This window comes from Camellia sinensis, chromosome 1 (genome assembly GCF_055761805.1).
Source record: "Camellia sinensis isolate YWXY chromosome 1, ASM5576180v1, whole genome shotgun sequence".
Taxonomy (NCBI): Eukaryota; Viridiplantae; Streptophyta; class Magnoliopsida; order Ericales; family Theaceae; genus Camellia; species Camellia sinensis.
In genome coordinates this window covers 244,409,561-244,427,409 of record NC_138961.1, presented here as the reverse complement: position 1 = coordinate 244,427,409, position 17,849 = coordinate 244,409,561, and the positions used below count along the sequence as shown (strand labels likewise).

The 17,849-nt window shown below is 34.9% G+C and overlaps 1 protein-coding gene across 2 annotated transcripts; it reads left to right on the top strand.

The window, feature by feature from the left end:
* The first annotated feature begins 2,167 nt into the window (after positions 1-2,167).
* On the top strand, positions 2,168-9,485 carry LOC145824672 (uncharacterized protein At4g28440-like). Of its 2 annotated transcripts, XM_082925033.1 has the most exons (5): positions 2,168-2,516; positions 5,371-5,553; positions 8,033-8,253; positions 8,885-8,934; positions 9,308-9,485. In XM_082925033.1, exons 2-5 carry the CDS (start codon positions 5,531-5,533, stop codon positions 9,350-9,352), a joined length of 339 nt encoding a protein of 112 aa, XP_082781159.1. In that variant the 5' UTR covers positions 2,168-2,516; positions 5,371-5,530; the 3' UTR covers positions 9,353-9,485. The 2 variants fall into 2 exon arrangements, with proteins under 2 accessions (XP_082781159.1, XP_082781169.1); XM_082925043.1 differs by lacking the exon at positions 2,168-2,516 and having other exon boundaries at positions 4,682-5,553.
* Positions 9,486-17,849: the final 8,364 nt, after the last annotated feature.

Sequence of the window (17,849 nt, the reverse complement as noted above, 5' to 3'; positions counted from 1 at the left end):
CTCTCTTTCTCTCTGTCTCTTTTATTTTTCTCCCTCTCACTCATCACTCTTCTCTGTCTGTCTGTCTCTCTCTCTCTCTCTCTCTCTCTCTCTCTCTTTCTCTCTGTGTCTCTCGTTCATTTCTCTTCTATCTATTTCTCTCATCTCTCTTCTCTCTCTGTCTCTCTTCTCTTTATCTCTCTCGCTCATCTCTCTCTTGTTTATCTCTTTTCGCTCTTTTTTCTCTCTCTCTCATTGTCTATATCTTTTCACCCATTTTTTCATCTTCGTCTCTCTCTTCTCTTTCGCTCTCTCACTCATTACTCTTTTTTCCTATCTATCTGTCTCTCTCTATCTCTCTCTTTCTCTCTCTGTGTCTCTCACTCATCTATCTCTTCTCTCATCTCTTTTCTCTCCCTGTCTTTTCGCTCATCTCTCTTCTATCTATCTCTCTCATCTCTCTCTGTCTCTCTCACTCATCTCATCTCTCTCTGTCTCTCTCGCTCTTTTCTCTCTCTGTCTTTCTCGTTCATCTCTCTTCTCTCTGTGTCTCTCTCGCTCATCTCTCTTCTCTCTATCTCTCTCTCTTTGTCTCTCTCGTTCATCTCTCTTCTCTCTCTATCTCTTTTTCTGTCTCTCACTCTCTATCTCTTTATCTTTTTGTCTCACTCTCTCTCTCTCTTCTCTTTCTCTCTCTCTCTCTCTCTCCCTCACTGTGTTCGCGTTACTCACTCTCTCATTTCCGTCTTCTCTATTTACGGAGCTCCCTCTCGATTTATCTATCCACCACAAGAAAATGCACTTTTAGCGACCACTTTGTCTCTCTCTCGCTCATCACTCTGTCTTTCTCTCTCTCTCTCTCTCTCTCTCTCTCCTCTATCCGTCTCTCACTCATCTCTCTCTCACCACTCATCTCCTTTACCACCTTCACCACTACTGCAAACGCCATTTCACTACTACCATTATTACCACTGTCGTTACTTCACCTCTACGACTACCATTACTACTACCATTGCCACCACTACCACTACTGCCACTACTATTATCATTACCATTACCTCTCCTTCACCCTTGCCACTTCATCTACTTTACCACTACCACTACCACAACTTCACCACTAATCTCCTTCGCTACCACCACCACCATCATCTCTTATCCACCACCTTCACCACTACTGCCACAACTACTACCATTACCTCTTATTCACCCTTGCCACTTCATCTACTCTACCACTACCACAACTTCACCACTAATCTCCTTCGCCGGCGCCACCACCACCACCATCTCTTATCCACCACCTTCATCACTACTGCAACTCCCTCTGCTCTACCACAAAAAATTAGTTCATGATTTTTAATAACAAAAAAAAAATGGGCCGTAGAAAAATATTTTTCATAAACCACCGAAAATTAACTTTTATTTTAGTGGAAAATATTTTTCATTAAAATATTACCCCTACTTGTACTAAATAAAAAATAATAATATTTTTTTCATCAAAATAAAAATGAAACAAATAAATTTTCAATTTTAGTAACTAAAAAAAAAAGAATTTTTTTTAAAAAAAATTCATTAACTACAAAAAAATATATATTTTAACAAAAAATAATTTTTTTTGACGACGGCAACCCCCGTTGCCAAAAAAAAAAAAAAAAAAGAAGTTAAACGACATTATTTTGTTATTTAAATTTTATTTTTGACAAAAAAAAAATTATTTTTTACCCCTAATTCTACCAAATAAAAAATAATAATATTTTTTTCATTAAAATAAAAATGAAACAAATAAAATTTCAATTTTAGTAACTAAAAAAAAAAGATTTTTTTTTAAAAAAATTCATTAACTACAAAAAATATATATATTTAACAAAAAATTATTTTTTTTGACGACGGCAACTCCCGTCGCAAAAAAAAAAAAATTAAATGACATTATTTTATTATTTAAATTTCATTTCTTACAAAAAAAAAAAAAAAAATTTATTTTTTAATCCCGCCCTTTTTTGTTTTCCATTCCCGCTCCCTTCCCCCACCTTTTTTCTTCCAATCCCCCCCTCCCCCCAAAAACAAAAAGTCCCCAATCTCAAACCCAAATCCCTAATCTGTTCTTGCCCCCCTCTCTCTCGAGATCAACGGCGAGCGGCGGAGGAGCAGCCCCACCTTTTTTCTTCCAATCCCCCCCTTCCCTCCGAAAACAAAATATCCCCAATCTCAAACCCAAATCCCTAATCTGTTCTTACCCCCCTCTCTCTCGAGATCAACGGCGAGCGGCGGAGGAGCAGCCGAAAGGGCAAACGAGCCCTGGCCGTTCGCCATTGCACAGCTCGCAGTCTCCTTATTGGTTTTCTGTTTTCGCTTCTCCATATTCTAATTTACTGTCACTAAAATCATATTCCATATATTTTGTTTTATTTCTACTACCAAAATGAGGAAATTTTGAATTTATGTTTGCTATTGCAGGGCATCAGTGTTGGATGAAGCTGAATTTTCCAAGTTCCACTCTGGCGTGAAGCGTGGAGATATTGTTGGTGTTATTGGGTATCCAGGTTTGGAATACTTCACATGTTACTTATTGACCACTTGCGTTGATATTTGATTATCTTGCATTGAATATTGGAAAGAGAAAGCACAGGATGCAATTAATAATTATATCTATTGAAGTTCACGTAAACCCTTTTTGCCTCCATATCTGGACAGCAAAATGTTCATCAGATTGTGGTTCCTTGCCGAAGTATTTTTAAGTTGGTTTAACAGAGAGTGATAGTGTATGGATTTAATTGTCCATCAACTTTGATGTAAGACTAAATTGATGTTTATTTTCTTTACTAGTAGAAACTTACGTATAAAAACTATTCAACATCTTGATTAAACATTCCAGTTTGGGTGTAAAGAGGTGTCAATTTCTTTGATAGGCCATATCCTTTTGTGCCACATAGAAGTAGCTATTATAAACAAGTTAAACTCACTAGGACCAATTTCTTGACAAGGATGGGTGGGATCCTAATTGACCTTGATTTTGTTCTTTTTTTAATCAGCAAATTGACATTTACTCTTGGCCCTTTGAAAAGAATTGAGCTGTGAGGTCATGAGCAGGGGTGGAACAAGAAAATTTATATTCTCTAAAGTCTTTTTGAGTTGATTTGTGTATTAAGAACTTTTGAAACTACAACATAATTAGATATATTGGCATAAAGCACAAAATATTAAGAAAGAGATATTATTGTAAAGTTAAACGTACTTTGAATTGCTCTCCTTGTTTTTAAATTTTAGATTAGTATAAATTTAATATATTTTGATGTTTAAATTGATCTCATTGTAAAATTATAGACAACTATAATGGATTAATAAAATTACTTTCTATGATTTAATTGATGTTTATATATATATATATATTTAAATTTAAATTTTTCTGAAAAATGTTTGTTGTTGATAAAAAATGTAAAATATAGAATTTAAGAAATTCATGTAGTTGATCAAACTTGGAAAATAAAGAATTTAAGTTGAAAGGTGAGATGTTGTATTTTTGTTTATGGAAATTGAAATTGAGTATGGGGGTCATGATGACATAGAAAAACCAGAGCTATGGCCAAAAAATACATATAGACTACCATTCTCTTTCTATGCCAAACCAGTGCTGGAGCACACTAATTTGAGTCAATATCTAAGCCTACTGGTTTAGAATGAGGTAGCATCATTTATTTGCATACATACATTGTTATCAAATCGTGAATCGTTTTGCTAAAATAGTGAATAATGAATTGTAAGATTCACTTGATTTATTATATTATAATTTTATATATGTTTATAAATATAAAAGTACACAGAGTGTTTAAAATGAAATAAATATCAATAGAACTAATTTGTATATCACATTGAACAATGTATATCAGTTAATTAATGTATATCAATATAATTAATTGATCTCCTTTTATTTCTTGATGGAGAGGTGAAAACGATGGTTCATGCATTATGTAAACAAAAACATAACTGAATCATAGTGAATTCCAAATTGAATCACACGATTTACTCAATTTCCGATTACCGACACGATTCTAATCGTTTGTTTGAAACTCGTATCGAATCTTGTATGAACCAAATCGTGAATCATACGAATCTAACAACCATGCTTGCATATGTTACCTATATGCAGGCTTGGACATGTTATGCTCAGTTATAAATTTATTTTGTTTTGAATAGGTAAGTTAAGGATACCTCACATATGAATATCTTTATTGGAGGAATGCAATCTAAGTTGCTGGGGTGTTCCCTAGGGGGCATTTTTTAGAAGTTATAATTATAGGATTTGTTGTCCTTCATACGAGATTCACACTGAATTTGATTTGTTGGAAAACTCTATCTCTTAGGTGGAAGTATTTATTTTATTATTTTAAATTAAAATCTAGAAATGTGGTGATTAGTTGTTGCGTCTGTGCAACTAAATACTCAAAAACATTGAATAATAGGAGATATTATCAGTTTAGATTCATTTGATGAAACTGTGTAGTATGCCTCCTGACATTTCTCGAAATAGATAGACCACCTAGTGGTGATGCTGCTTGTGACTATTAGAGCAGTACTATCAGATTAAAAAATCTTCATCTAGAAGATAATTACTTGAATTATCATTTGTGTAGGAGAAAATAAATCTAGGTAAATTTACAGAAGCATTGAACATGTTATCTTTAGTTTCTCTTTTCTTTGGGCGATTCAGAATTGTTGATCCCTGGATTGTAGTATATCCACTGGTAATATTTTTCAATTTGTGCTTTTTATTTAGTTTTTTAATTGAATTGATTATAGGAGATTAACTAGTCGGGTAGTTTTACAAAAACTCCCTGAATATATGTTCTCATTTTCACATTTCTAGCCTAACATGGTAATCTTTGGGTTGGTGAATCTGGACATGAGAATGAAAAGGTAAGCAGAGGACTGCTCCTAAATTATGGACAAGCATGCACAATACCAACTCCTAACATGGCCATAGACATATAATTACCCAGTACGTTATACTTTAGAGCCATGTTAGATTTGTGTGCTTATTGGCATGAATTCATAAACCTAAAAAGCTGGAATTGGCAAGGAAAGAATTTTAGTTTAAAACAACTGAACTGTAGAATTGTAGTGCTTATATCATGTATGCAAACACGTGTGAGGGGCGTTGGAAATTTGAAAAGATAGGTAGGTTTTCAAATTTTGGTTTCTGGAATGAACTTTCCTTTTTGGTTTTATAGACATGGAAATATTTGAACAATTCTTGGATTGAGTTTATTGGTGGATTCCTTCTTCTTTTTTTTTTTTGGCCTTCATATTTAGCAGTGTGAACATCATATTGTCTTTATACCATATTTATGTGAACATGTTCTTAGATTTTATGCTTATATTGTCTTGGTTGTGTTTCAGGGTGAAGAAATTATTGTGGTAATTCCACGGGATGAATGGTGGGAATTGTCTCTTAGGGATGAATCCAAGCCACAGGTAGTGTTGCTGCCCTTACATCCAGATGTGCGTGCTAAATTGAAAATGCCCTCATATTGCTCAATCACAAGCCATTCAACAGTCCATGACTGTGGAATTAAAGGCAAGGTAAGGACCCCTATCTTATCCCTCTTTTTCATAGATAAAATACTCCATTAGAATGTACCAAAGGTGTGCAACCCATGTACACAATATGCATGCACAGTCTATACCAACATTACACAAAAAAGTTTAAATATATATATATATATTTTAATACTCAATCTGCCATGCTTTATTCTTTTAAGAATATATAATGCCTTCTTATAATGAATTTGATGAATGTGCCATGAATGGGATTTGGGAATCTATTGTGTATATATATTTTTGGTTTTCTCTGTTGATGCATTACTGAAGTGTTATTGCTAATTTTTTAAATGACTAAGTTTTTTAATGATGAACCAGTCTATCGATTCAATTGATTATTTTATAGGTGTTTTTACTTAGATGGTCAATGTCATATATATGTGGGTAATACTTCGATTGGAGCTGGATTAAAAATGATGGATCATAAAGGATCATTTTTTTTTTTTGATCAACGAAAGAAACTTTATTAATGATAAAATTAAAAGATACAAACGCCAAAATGAGAGGGGAGGTGCAAAGAGCATCAAAGCAAAACTCAAAGATCCCAACTAGGTTGGCACCCGAGAGCAAGCCCTATCATATGCCAGCACACAGCCCAAGATTGGCGAGCAACCAATCAAACAGCCAACAAAATAAGAAGAAATAAATACAAACAGGACACCCCAAATACAAACTGACCCCCATACTACACAGAACTACCCATATTGAGAACAGCTATCCACAAGCACAGCAACTGCACTAACTTTCCAAATCTGCAACATAAACAGCACTAGCAACCCACTCAACATCCAGAACTTCCCTTTACAAAACAACCCAAACAGATTAGCACAGCACCAGCAGATTTGGGAACAAGCCCCCATTCCCATCACCAAGCCAGCATCAGATAATACACACACAGCAGCCTGAATTCCCCTTACAAACTAACAAGTCACAGTAGCAGTAATGAACCAATCTGCTGATATATGACAGAACAGATTGCAGCAGCAACACTATTACTATAAACAGAATCTGACCTGTTGAAGATTGACCACCAAATCATGAACTGAAAACTGAAGATCCTTCCCACAACTTGTCACCCACGATGCCACTCTGGTTTTTATTAGTTCAAGCAACTCATCAACCACCAACTGTTTACCATTAAACATCACCTCATTTCTCATCTTCCATACAGACCACATCAGAATCATAGGCACCACCTTCCATATTTTTCTCTCCCTTTTCTTCATTCTCACACCATCCCACCATTGCAATATTTCAGCCACTGATCCTGGTATTGCCCACCGCAGATCCCACCATTCTATCACACCAGACCATAATAACCAAATCTTTGGACAATGGAGAAGAATATGATTTAAAGACACTGCATCATTTCCACAAAACAAACATAGAATACTAGCATTATCATTTAGAACTCCAATTCTCTGCATAAATACAGATGTTTTGATTCTACCAAGCCAAGCTAACCAATAGAAAAACTTCACCTTGGGAGGAGCAACATTTCCCCAAACCAGCTCAGATATTCTGGATGCCGAGTCCCTGTCTTCTATTTTCCATTTCCAGATTGAAGCTACAGAAAACAGCCCAGATGAAGATGCTGTCCACCTCAAGGAATCCTCCACTGAATCTCTAACACTTGGAGCCTCCAGCAGCATAGCATACAACCTCCCCACCTCTTCCATTTCCCAAGCAAACAAAGGTCTTCTAAACTCCAAGACCCCATTACTTGAATTACACCTTCTCATACTGATTTGGTGCAGAGAGACTTCCTTCTCCACAGATATACTAAACAATCTAGGAAACTCCTCTTTAAAGATTATGTTCCTAAACCACCTGTCACACCAGAATTTAATTCTGTTCCCATCACCAACCATAATGCTTGCATAAAGGATCATAAAGGACATTTTCATAGATTCGTAACAAAAATTCATAATTTAATCGTCTTATTAAATTTAGCAATTTTCATGTTCTTTTATCTCAGTATGTTATATTTAACCTTTGTTTGATTGTTGGTTTTCGAAAGATAAATTCGGACACATTGTTATTTTAGGCTCAATCTGAATTGGGGATTTTATATATATATATATATATATACATATCTCTATTAGATCTTAAATTCAGTGTTGAAAGAAGTTTTTATTTATTTTCATAGATTCGTAACAAAAATTCATAATTTATAACATGAAATCAGTTTGTAATGTAATCAGGATGGTTCGTAAGTAAGACTTTTCTTATGGTGTGCCCCTTCATAACTACAACACAACCACAGTTGTTCATAACTGACACCACAAAAATTGCTGCTTTTCTTATGATATGGATTGTGTATAGTAGTTGGAACTTTTTTATTTGCCCGTGGTATTCAAAAGTGAAGCATATTAGGATTCGCTTGCTTCTTTTTGTTCTAAAGGAGGTACATCTTTGTGTTTTACTAATTAGCTTTCCATACATTGGTTTTTGTCAAAAGGATTTTGTTGGATATGGATGAACAAAAGAAAGTTTTCACAAAAGTTGAGCAGCTTCGCCCTCAAGCTGAGGGACTTAATCTCACAGTAAAAGTTGTTAATTCAAAGATGATACTGCCTAAGGGTCGTGCCAATGGAAATCAAGGACGCCAAATGCGAATTGCTGAATGCTTGGTAGGTGATGAGACAGGAATGATTATCTTCACTGCCAGAAATGATCAAGGTTTGTGCTTTGATACAAACTGCTTATGCTTGAGCTTATATATTTATTCCATATTATCTTCCTGATGCTATTTTTTTTCCCCCAATGATATCTCTGATTCTCTATACATGTCATACATCACGTGTTATGTGTACCCATTTTTTTTAATGTATTTTTTGTTTGTTGGATGATATCTGTAACTGTGAAATGTAATAAATATATGGAATTGCAGTTTATAAAGGTAAAAATGGCCAATTGAGTGTTAACATTTTTCTCAACATTGTGTAATGCAATAAGGCCTCATCTTCAAAGGATTTTAATGAGTTATTCTGGTTACATGCTAGAAGCTTCAAGCTTCTCAAATGCAATTGGGAGTTTTGTTGATTAGGTGTGTTTTCATTTTCATTTTATTTTTGAACAGGGTTTTAGGAATATTAATTAGTGTCAACAACATATATATACACATAATCCTCGTTTTAATGATGCAATTGGGAGTTTCTAAACTCACCACACACCCGCCATGTTCATCTCTACACCTATATTCACAAATTTTTCTTCATAACATACAAGATATACAATGCATATAGTGAGTTTAGAGAGAAAATAAGCGAGTGTATTTAGAAGCTCTGATGAATTCTTTTCATAAATGCAGCCTCTGCTTCTCCAAAACTTGCTGCTGCTGCTGGTGATAGTAACTGCAATGTATGTACTCTTCCCCCTCCAAAAAAAAAAAAAAAAATGGAATAAATTCTTGAGTTTTTATTTATTTATTTATTTATGGGTACCTAGAATTATGGTTCAACAGTAATAATAATATACCTTCACAAAAAGATCGTACACAAGCTATATTGAGATTTATCATTTTTAAATACTGTATTCATTAGTGACTTCCTAATTACAATGTCATTGACACTGAGTTGCTATGGCATCTAATTGTTAACAGGGAAGTTACTTCCAAAAGGATTAAGATCAAGCAGAAATGATTAATGTTCCTATTTTGGTTTGCTGAATTAATTTTTTAGTTTATTCATATGCATCAGTAGTTTTTGGATTAATTTGTGTTTTTATTTTTCAGGTCAGAAATATTTTGGAGAGATGCAAAATATGGTCCAAGAATTAAAGAACTTAGTTTTTTAAGTTTTTTTATTTTTTAATATATGTAAGCACAGTTAATTTTTTTTATTTAATTCCTTTGTATATACTTTTAAATATTTAATTTTCATTTATGAAATATATGACGTTATTCTATTCAATATGTGGTTATGATTCAAAATATAGTATATAGTGTGTATTACATTCGTCAAATGTGCATACAAAAATAATATTGATTATTTTTCAAATATGTCGAATCCTTTTTTTATTACAGATTTTATTAGTTATTAATCACACTTAAAAGGTGTGATCTAAATATTGTTAAGCACACTTAAAAAGTGTGATTAAAAACTTTTAAAGATCACACTTAAAAGGTGTGATCTAAATGTTATTAATCACACTTAAAAAGTGTGATTAAAAATGGTCATTTTTAATCACACTTCCAAATATCACACTTAAAAGGTGTGATCTAAATGTTATTAATCACACTTAAAAAGTGTGATTAAAAATGGTTATTTTTAATCACACTTCCAAAGATCACACTTAAAAGGTGTGATCTAAAATATTTTTAATCACACTTAAAAGATGTGATCTAAATGTTTTTAATTACACTTAAAAGGTGTGATCTAAATGTTATTAAGCACACTTAAAAAGTGTGATTAAAAATGACCATTTTTAATCACACTCCCAAAGATCACACTTTAATAAAACTTAAAAGGTGTGATTAAATAACATACATCACACCAAAAAAGTGTGATCTTTATCTGTTTTTGTAGTAGTGAATCGGTATTAACCGTCAATCCCTTGATTTCATACACTCTTTAAAACCAAGACTCACTCTGAAAACTGGTATTAACCGTCAATTGTTAACTTTGTATATGCCTTTAATCCTTTCAGTTAATTTTGATATTAATCACAAATAATTCCAATTTTTTAATCACAAATAATGTTATACCAACTCATTAAAATTCGAACATAAAATATTACACATGTCACACAATAATAAACAATTGTACAAAATTTAAATAAACAATTCATTTAAAATCATGTTCCAATTGCCCAAATTTAGTTTTAATTCATCTTAGTAACATCAACCCACAATTCTAAAATATAAATTAGACTTCCCAACCTCTTGAAATTCCATGATGTATATAATACAAATAGATCCAATCTTACTATTAATAACAAAATCAATTTAACTCAATTCTTAACCAAATACTTGATTTATAATCATGGGTGTTCTAAAATGTATCTAAATTGAATAAAATTCTTAAATTGCATCACATGCATGGATTAAATAAAAATCTAATTATAAAATCAAAATTTTAGGATTAATTTCAAATTTCCATAAACTTGACTTTCTTAAAACATTTCCTTCATCTCTTCAAAAAGAACTTGAATGACTCAATTTCATATAAGACAAATAAATTCAAACCCAAAAGGGTTATTTTCAAATTAACTTCTATAATTTTGAATCTAATTCAATTCTACACCATTTTTCTAATTCCTTTTTATGTACATGAAATTGAAGTTATATGACCCTTAGGAAAATATTTGCATGTATGACATTAAGATTAAAACTAATTAATTATTCTATATTCATCAACTTGATTTTTTTTTTTTAATAAAATTTCTTCCTTTTCTTCAAAACATGAAATCGTTTACCTTAAATTCCTCAAAATCCATAGTGCATGTATAAAACGCTTATCAAATCCAACCAAATTTTACATCATCAAGCTCAATTTATAATTTGACTTCTTAATTTATATCACAATTTAATCCCAAGCTCATAAACTTTAAAATATGAATTAATTTCTAAAATCTTGAAAACTTACCATGCATGCAATGATAAACTTCAAATATGTGAAGGATGAAGAAAATCAAACTCAAATATTTAATCTCAACATCAATTTCTTAATAATTAATTTCTACTTTATTTTCCATGATTATCCACATGCATGGAACTCATTTCATGTTTAGAACCCAATTTCCTTCATATCTAACCCAATTTTAAACTTATCAATCTTTTACACATGAATTAAATCTAAAACCTTGAAAGTCCAACATGCATGCAAGGATGAATTTCAAGTTTGTGAAGAATAATAGAAATCAAACTCTAACTACTTAATTTCCAAATATATTTCCATGATCTTAACACATAATTCAAAATTTCTTCATCTTCTTGCTAATTCCTATTAATTACATGATTTTGAGTCCAATTCCATCCTTAATTTCAAGTGTGATACAAGAATTCTACAACAATCAAGGTTAAAATCCTTACCTTTAACCTCCCATAGCTGAATTTCTTTTTAATTCCTTAAGTCCTCTCCTTTATCTTCATGTAGACCTCATAAACTCATTTCTCCAAAGTTTCTTTCAGCATAAGAGTTGGACCCCTCTCTCTCTCTCTCTCTCTCTCTCTCTCTCTCTCTCTCTCCCCCGTGCACTCTCTCTAATTTGACTCCAGCAAAAACAAAGCTTTGTGACTCCATTCTTCATCTTTTATTTTATTATTTTATTTATCAATTTAGTGGGACACTTGTCCACATAATATGAATCCATGTTTCATTAGCTTGACACACTAATCACACTTGATTTCCAGCACATCACATACACACACACGTGCACTCATCTAAGGCTCCCAACACAACACTCTCACATGCACACACTAACAGATGTCTTTGTACTCACACTTTATTTTCAGTACACCCACACCTACATGCACTCTCAAATTTTTAAGCCATTATACTAATTAATTTAATTGAGCAATACCTAGTCTTAATGAACCTTGATTGACACAAAATTAGTTAATTATAACTAATCTTAAATCCCACTTAATTTAATTAGTCTAATTGACTTCCATTAGAGTTTGATTAAATATATTATTATTATTATTATTTTTTATATAAAAATACGGGGTTTTTCAGTTTAAAAATATACAAACTGTTAAATTCAAAATATTGTGAATAATTACTTAAGAAAATTGAATATATATTATTTTTATTATATAAAAATACGGGGTTTCACACCCCCAACAGCAACTGACACCACAGGGACAACCAGTCCCAAATATACCATCTTATGGACCAAGAGGACCCTAAACACAAGGTTGTCTACCAAACCCTGTGTTTGTCCCTCCAGTAGTGGTTCAACAAGCACAAAATATGGTCCCTAGAGACCAAATTGCTGATATTATTAGAGAGATGTGTGGACCGATGGCTCAGGGGGTCTAAACTCCTGTGTACAGGAAACCGTACCCAGAATGGGTAGATAGGGTACATGAATACCCAAGAGGTTTTAGGATACCAGATTTTGTCCTTTTTTATGGGAATGGAAACCAGTCAACAGTGGAGCATATTGCTAGGTTTGCTGCTCAATACGGTGAATTTACTAATAATGACTATATGAAGTTAAGATTATTCCCAAGTTCTCTAACTGGGGGAGCATTTGTATGGTATATTAACCTTACATTTGGCTCTATCCAAACTTGGCAACAAATGGAAGAGGCATTTCATATCCAATTCTTCCAATCGGAGCCAGAGGTTTCCATGGCAGACTTGGCAAGATTGAGTCAAAGGCCTGATGAGAAGCCTACTCAGTTTATTACCAGATTTAAAAGAGCACGAAACAAATGTAGGGTCATCCTACTAGAGCCAGAATTCGTGAGATTGGCTCAAAATGGCTTAGAGTTTAGGCTTCGAAAGAAGTTTGACTCAACTGAGTTCAGAGACTTGGTGGAACTAACTTATAAGGTGTCTAGGTATGAAGCATTACTAGAGGAGGAACAAGATCGAAATAATGCATCATACAAGACATATTATAGAGATTCTAATTATGAGATTGATGTAGCAGAGATTGTCGGGAAAGAACTTGTAATCTGTGAGGCATTAATTCATAAGGACAAAACAATTGACTAGCAGTTTAAAAAGAAAGACCTTCATAGGAAATATTCTTTCGGTTTAACGAAGGCAGATGACATTTTTGATCTTTTGCTTGCGGCCAACTTCCTTAAGTTACCAAAAGGAGTCAAAATTCCATCTACAGATGAACTTAAAGGAAAAGTGTATTGTAAATGGCATAATTCTTGGTCTCACTCGACTAAAAACTGTATTATTTTTCGAGACAGGATCCAAGAACAAATTCGGAAAAGAAGTCTAAAATTCCCAGTTAAAGCAAAAAAGGCCATGGGGATCGACAGTAATCCATTTCCAGAAGTTGGAAAAAGTGCAGCTAATGTTGTTGTACCAGATTTCCAGAATTTATCTTTGCAGGAATTGAGAGAGGTCAATATACAAATGCATGTTGCCAGCCAGGCTACTATTAAGAAAGACACTAGAAGTCTGCCAGTTGTTGGACAAGGCTCTACAAGTCAGGGAAAAGACTTTGATAAAGAAACACTGGATGATGATTACTTAGAGGCAGTAGTTATCCAAAGAATGTGTCCCAGGTGTAGGTTGAGCTATAAGTGGCTGAAAGGGCTCCCGATTGATGGGAAACAATACCACAGGAATGTGCAGAGATATCCTAAACCAACCAGTGCTTATAACAAAAGGCCATATCCAACTACTCCCAGGCAGCAGCCATTTATGGCTGAATCAGCAGCTACTAGAGTGCAATTCAAGGATAAGAGACCTCTACATGAGTCCAGACCTACCAACTATTACAGAGTGAAGGGCAATCATCCTGAAAGAATGAATGATATAAGCTCAAGTTATGGGATCAAAACCAGAAATTGGCCCCCTAGACCAACCTCACATAGATGGAAAGTGACCACCTTCGTAGAAGACCTGAATTAGGCCCAAAACAAGGAGTCAGGGCTAAGCAATGGCCTTTACAGCCAGCTTCGAAGATGGCTTCAAAGAAGGAAAGAAACAATTCAACAGCTGAGACAGTAAGCTCGTGGGTACCTGGAGTTCCAGACTGCTTTATGATGTAGAGCAAACCTAGGGAAGTATCAACCTAAAGAAATGTTGTTGGAAACCAAGGTAGGATAGTCAAACCTCCTTTGGTGGCTCCAAACAATTGGGTATTGCTTAAAGACCCAAAAATAAAGAAACCATATATAGTCCCTGTAATTTCTAGATCACAAAGGAGGAAGATTCAGCGTAGGTACACTCAGTACCAGAAAAACCTGAAAGAAAGTAGAGAAAGCTCTTCATTGGTCTAGACAGAAGGAAAGAGGAATCCAAAGTCAAACCATACTCCAAAACTAACTCTACAAGACAAAATGGGTTGTAGCAAAGAACAATTGGGCAAAGTTTACTTTGAACTAAAAGCCAGATAAAAGTCCAGTCTAGCAGGATTGGAGAAGGCTTTGATAGAGAGTGATAGTAAGACAGAAGAAAAAGTTGGCCTAGGCCAAAAGAAAGAAATGGTTGAGGAGGAAATGTTCGAAGCCTTCATGGCTGAACAGACGTTTTTAGTTGAAAAGCCAGTTAAAAAAGACCATTCGAAGGAGTTTGTTAGTAATGAAGTGCCAGAATGCAGCATGGAAGATGCTTCTGAAGTAACTGAACAAGGTGGCCAAGAGGAGAAACAGGCACAACTAGCCATCCAATTTGGCTCGTTTCCTCCAGTATCAGTGAATATGGTATACATACTACCGCATGAATTCTAAGCTGGAGATGAAAACCAAGAGGGTCAAGAAATTGACCCAATTTCAGTCTCTAGTGAAGACTCACAAGTGAGTATGGTGCAAGATGAATCCAGATTTGCTACCCCAATGGAAACTGAATACGAGAGTGAAGAAGAGGTGAGTATTAACCTCTCATATCCTTTTGAGTATCTCTCGAACTCTATGACACAGCATGTTAAGCCTTTGTATATCAAGGCCTTCTTCGATGGGATATAATTGAACCGAGTCTTGGTGGATAATGGGGCAGCAGTGAACCTACTACCGAAATCTTCCTTGAAGAAACTAGGGAAAAGGAACCCCAAGTTAATCCCAACCAGCACAACCATTACTAGTTTCGCTGGAGACAAACAGATGGCTCGGGGAATTCTGCCCATCAACCTGAGTGTGGGAACCAGGGACTGCATGACGACATTCTTCGTTATCGACAGCAATGCTAAGTACAATGCTTTACTTGGTAGAGATTGGATTCATACTAACAAGTGTGTGCCTTCCTCTTTACATCAGAAAATAATGATGGCCTTGGGCAATGGAGAGACAGAGGAAATCGATGCAGATCTTCAACCCTTCATAGCCTGTGCAGACTTCGCAGAAGCCAAATTGTATATTGAGGGAGTGACACCACTTAGTATATTGAGAAAACCTGATGGCTTAGCCGAAGTGATGGCTGATGAGGAAGTGACACACCTGAAACACTTAGTCCAGGAGAGTGCTGATGAAGAGGTTGTTGTTAAGGATGACAATGATGCCTGGTTGTAGGCAAAGAAATGAAGCCCAAGAAGCCAAGTCTTTGGTTCTAATTAAGTTCTCAATATTTGATGTAAAATCAATAGCCCAGAAAGTGCAAGAGCAAGAGAAAGAAGTCATGATAATTGGCTGCAAGCAGGACCAGCAACAGGCCAGAGTTTTGGCCCTTGATAAATACTATGCATTGGATATTGAAACAAAAGTCTAGGAGATACAGGAAGAAGAAGACTTATGGACAGACTTTGTCTATGAGGAGGAGGGTAAAGATGTTGAATCAAAGAACCTGGGAGCAAAACAAAGCAAGGAGATTGCTTCAAAGGCAAAAGGAATCAAAGAAGGAGCTTCAGTAAGTTCTCAGATACAAGACCCCTTAGAAGAAGTAAATTTAGAGGAATGTTCTATACAACAGCCCATCTATATAAGTGCTTAGTTGAATGCTCTTGACAGGAACCAGTTGTTGGTTGTTCTGAAGAAATATAAAGATTGTTTTGCATGGTCTTATAATGAACTATTAGGATTTGATAGGTCATTAGTTGAACATAGGCTCCCTATGAGGCCTAATTTCAAGCCATACAAGCAAAAACCAAGAAGAATGAGTCCAGAAGTGATTTAGAAAGCTAAAGAGGAAATTCTTAGACTACTCAAGGCAGGTTTTATTATGACAGCCAGGTATGTTGAATGGCTATCTAATATTGTGCCTGCAGTTAAGAAGAATGGTAAAATGAGAGTATGTATTGATTTTAGAAACTTAAATCTAGCAACTCCAAAAGATGAGTATCCTATGCCTATAGTAGATTTGTTGGTAGACAGTTCAACAGGGCATCAAATTTTATCAATGATGGATGGACACTCTGGTTATAACCAAATCTGCATTGCAGAGGAGGATGTTCACAAGACAGCATTCAGATGTCCTGGGAATATTGGCACCTTCGAATGGGTTAAAATGCCATTTGGCCTGAAGAATGCTAAGGCTACATATCAGAGGGCTATGAACACTATCTTTCATGACCTCATTGGAGGGTGTAGGCGCGCCCTTGGGCTTCAATGCTACAGTTCGGACTCAAATGTCACGGTTCTTAATCTGATCTCACAATGTGCGATGTGAGATTGATAAATCACCAAAGAGTCCAAATTCGGCAAATCGTTTTGGAAAACTGATTTTTGTAAAGAAGTGCCAAACATGGACTGCTTTGTCAAATACAAAGTCGCCACCTAAATATTTTATTTTGGGAGAATTTAGGAAACCCTGACTCGTGCCTAAGGTCATATGTCTGTCATCACCAAAGTTTCCTCGGCTCGGGAACTTGGGTGCGATTGGGGAAGGTCATTTAATGAGCACCCCCGCTCGCCCGATCAAAGATCGACCCTGTACTAAGCATGATATCCTGCTTTTTGAAAATACATGTGCTCTTATTCCGGTTAATTAGCTAGAATTACTACGTGATGCGTACAGCAAAACAAGTATAGACTAGATCGCCTAATTTGGAACCAAGCATGGCATATCCGTTTGTTTAGAAAATGGTTTGAAGTTTGCTACTCGTAAGTAGGCTAAAATGCTGGTTTCAATGAATTGTCCAAATTCAAGTAATCCAACCTTCACCCACAGGCATTCAGGCAGTTAATCACGTAAGCAAATAGGCTCATGGCAAGCATGCTTTCATGGCAACATTAACACACATGCAGTATGCTAAAGCGCAAACACTCACAGTGTACTCCGAGCCAAAACAAGGAACTAGTTAGAAATCATGCATGATCCTAGTTCATGTTAAAATGGCTAATGCAACACTTGCAAAAATGCAATTAAGATAGGCTCGGCTATCCTAAGAATGTCATGTGAGATGCAACTTGGTACATGTATTCAAATTGAAATTGAAATACAATGCAGTTAGCATGATGCGCCGAGCCCGGTGCATGCAATACAGATGAATGGATGTAAACATACAAGCATAAGGTATGCTAAATGAAATATGCTCTAAAACTAACCATCGTAAGCGGTTAAGTAAAAGGGAGAAAGAAATGGGGGTTGAAAGACATGCATCACACACACGCACGCTTATTACAATAATGCGCCCTCTCGAGGGAGAGACCAAATAAGAAGCTAACTAGCTAATCTAAGCTAATTAAACTAATTATTACACAATAAATT

What these genes read in the sequence shown, in the direction of transcription:
- LOC145824672 (XM_082925033.1), top strand. Translation starts at nt 5,531, where the DNA reads ATGACTGTGGAATTAAAGGCAAG. An exon ending in ACTGTGGAATTAAAGGCAAG is followed by an intron (nt 5,554 to 8,032) that starts GTAAGGACCCCT and finishes TTTTGTCAAAAG; the next exon opens with GATTTTGTTGGATATGGATG. An exon ending in CTGGTGATAGTAACTGCAAT is followed by an intron (nt 8,935 to 9,307) that starts GTATGTACTCTT and finishes TTTATTTTTCAG; the next exon opens with GTCAGAAATATTTTGGAGAG.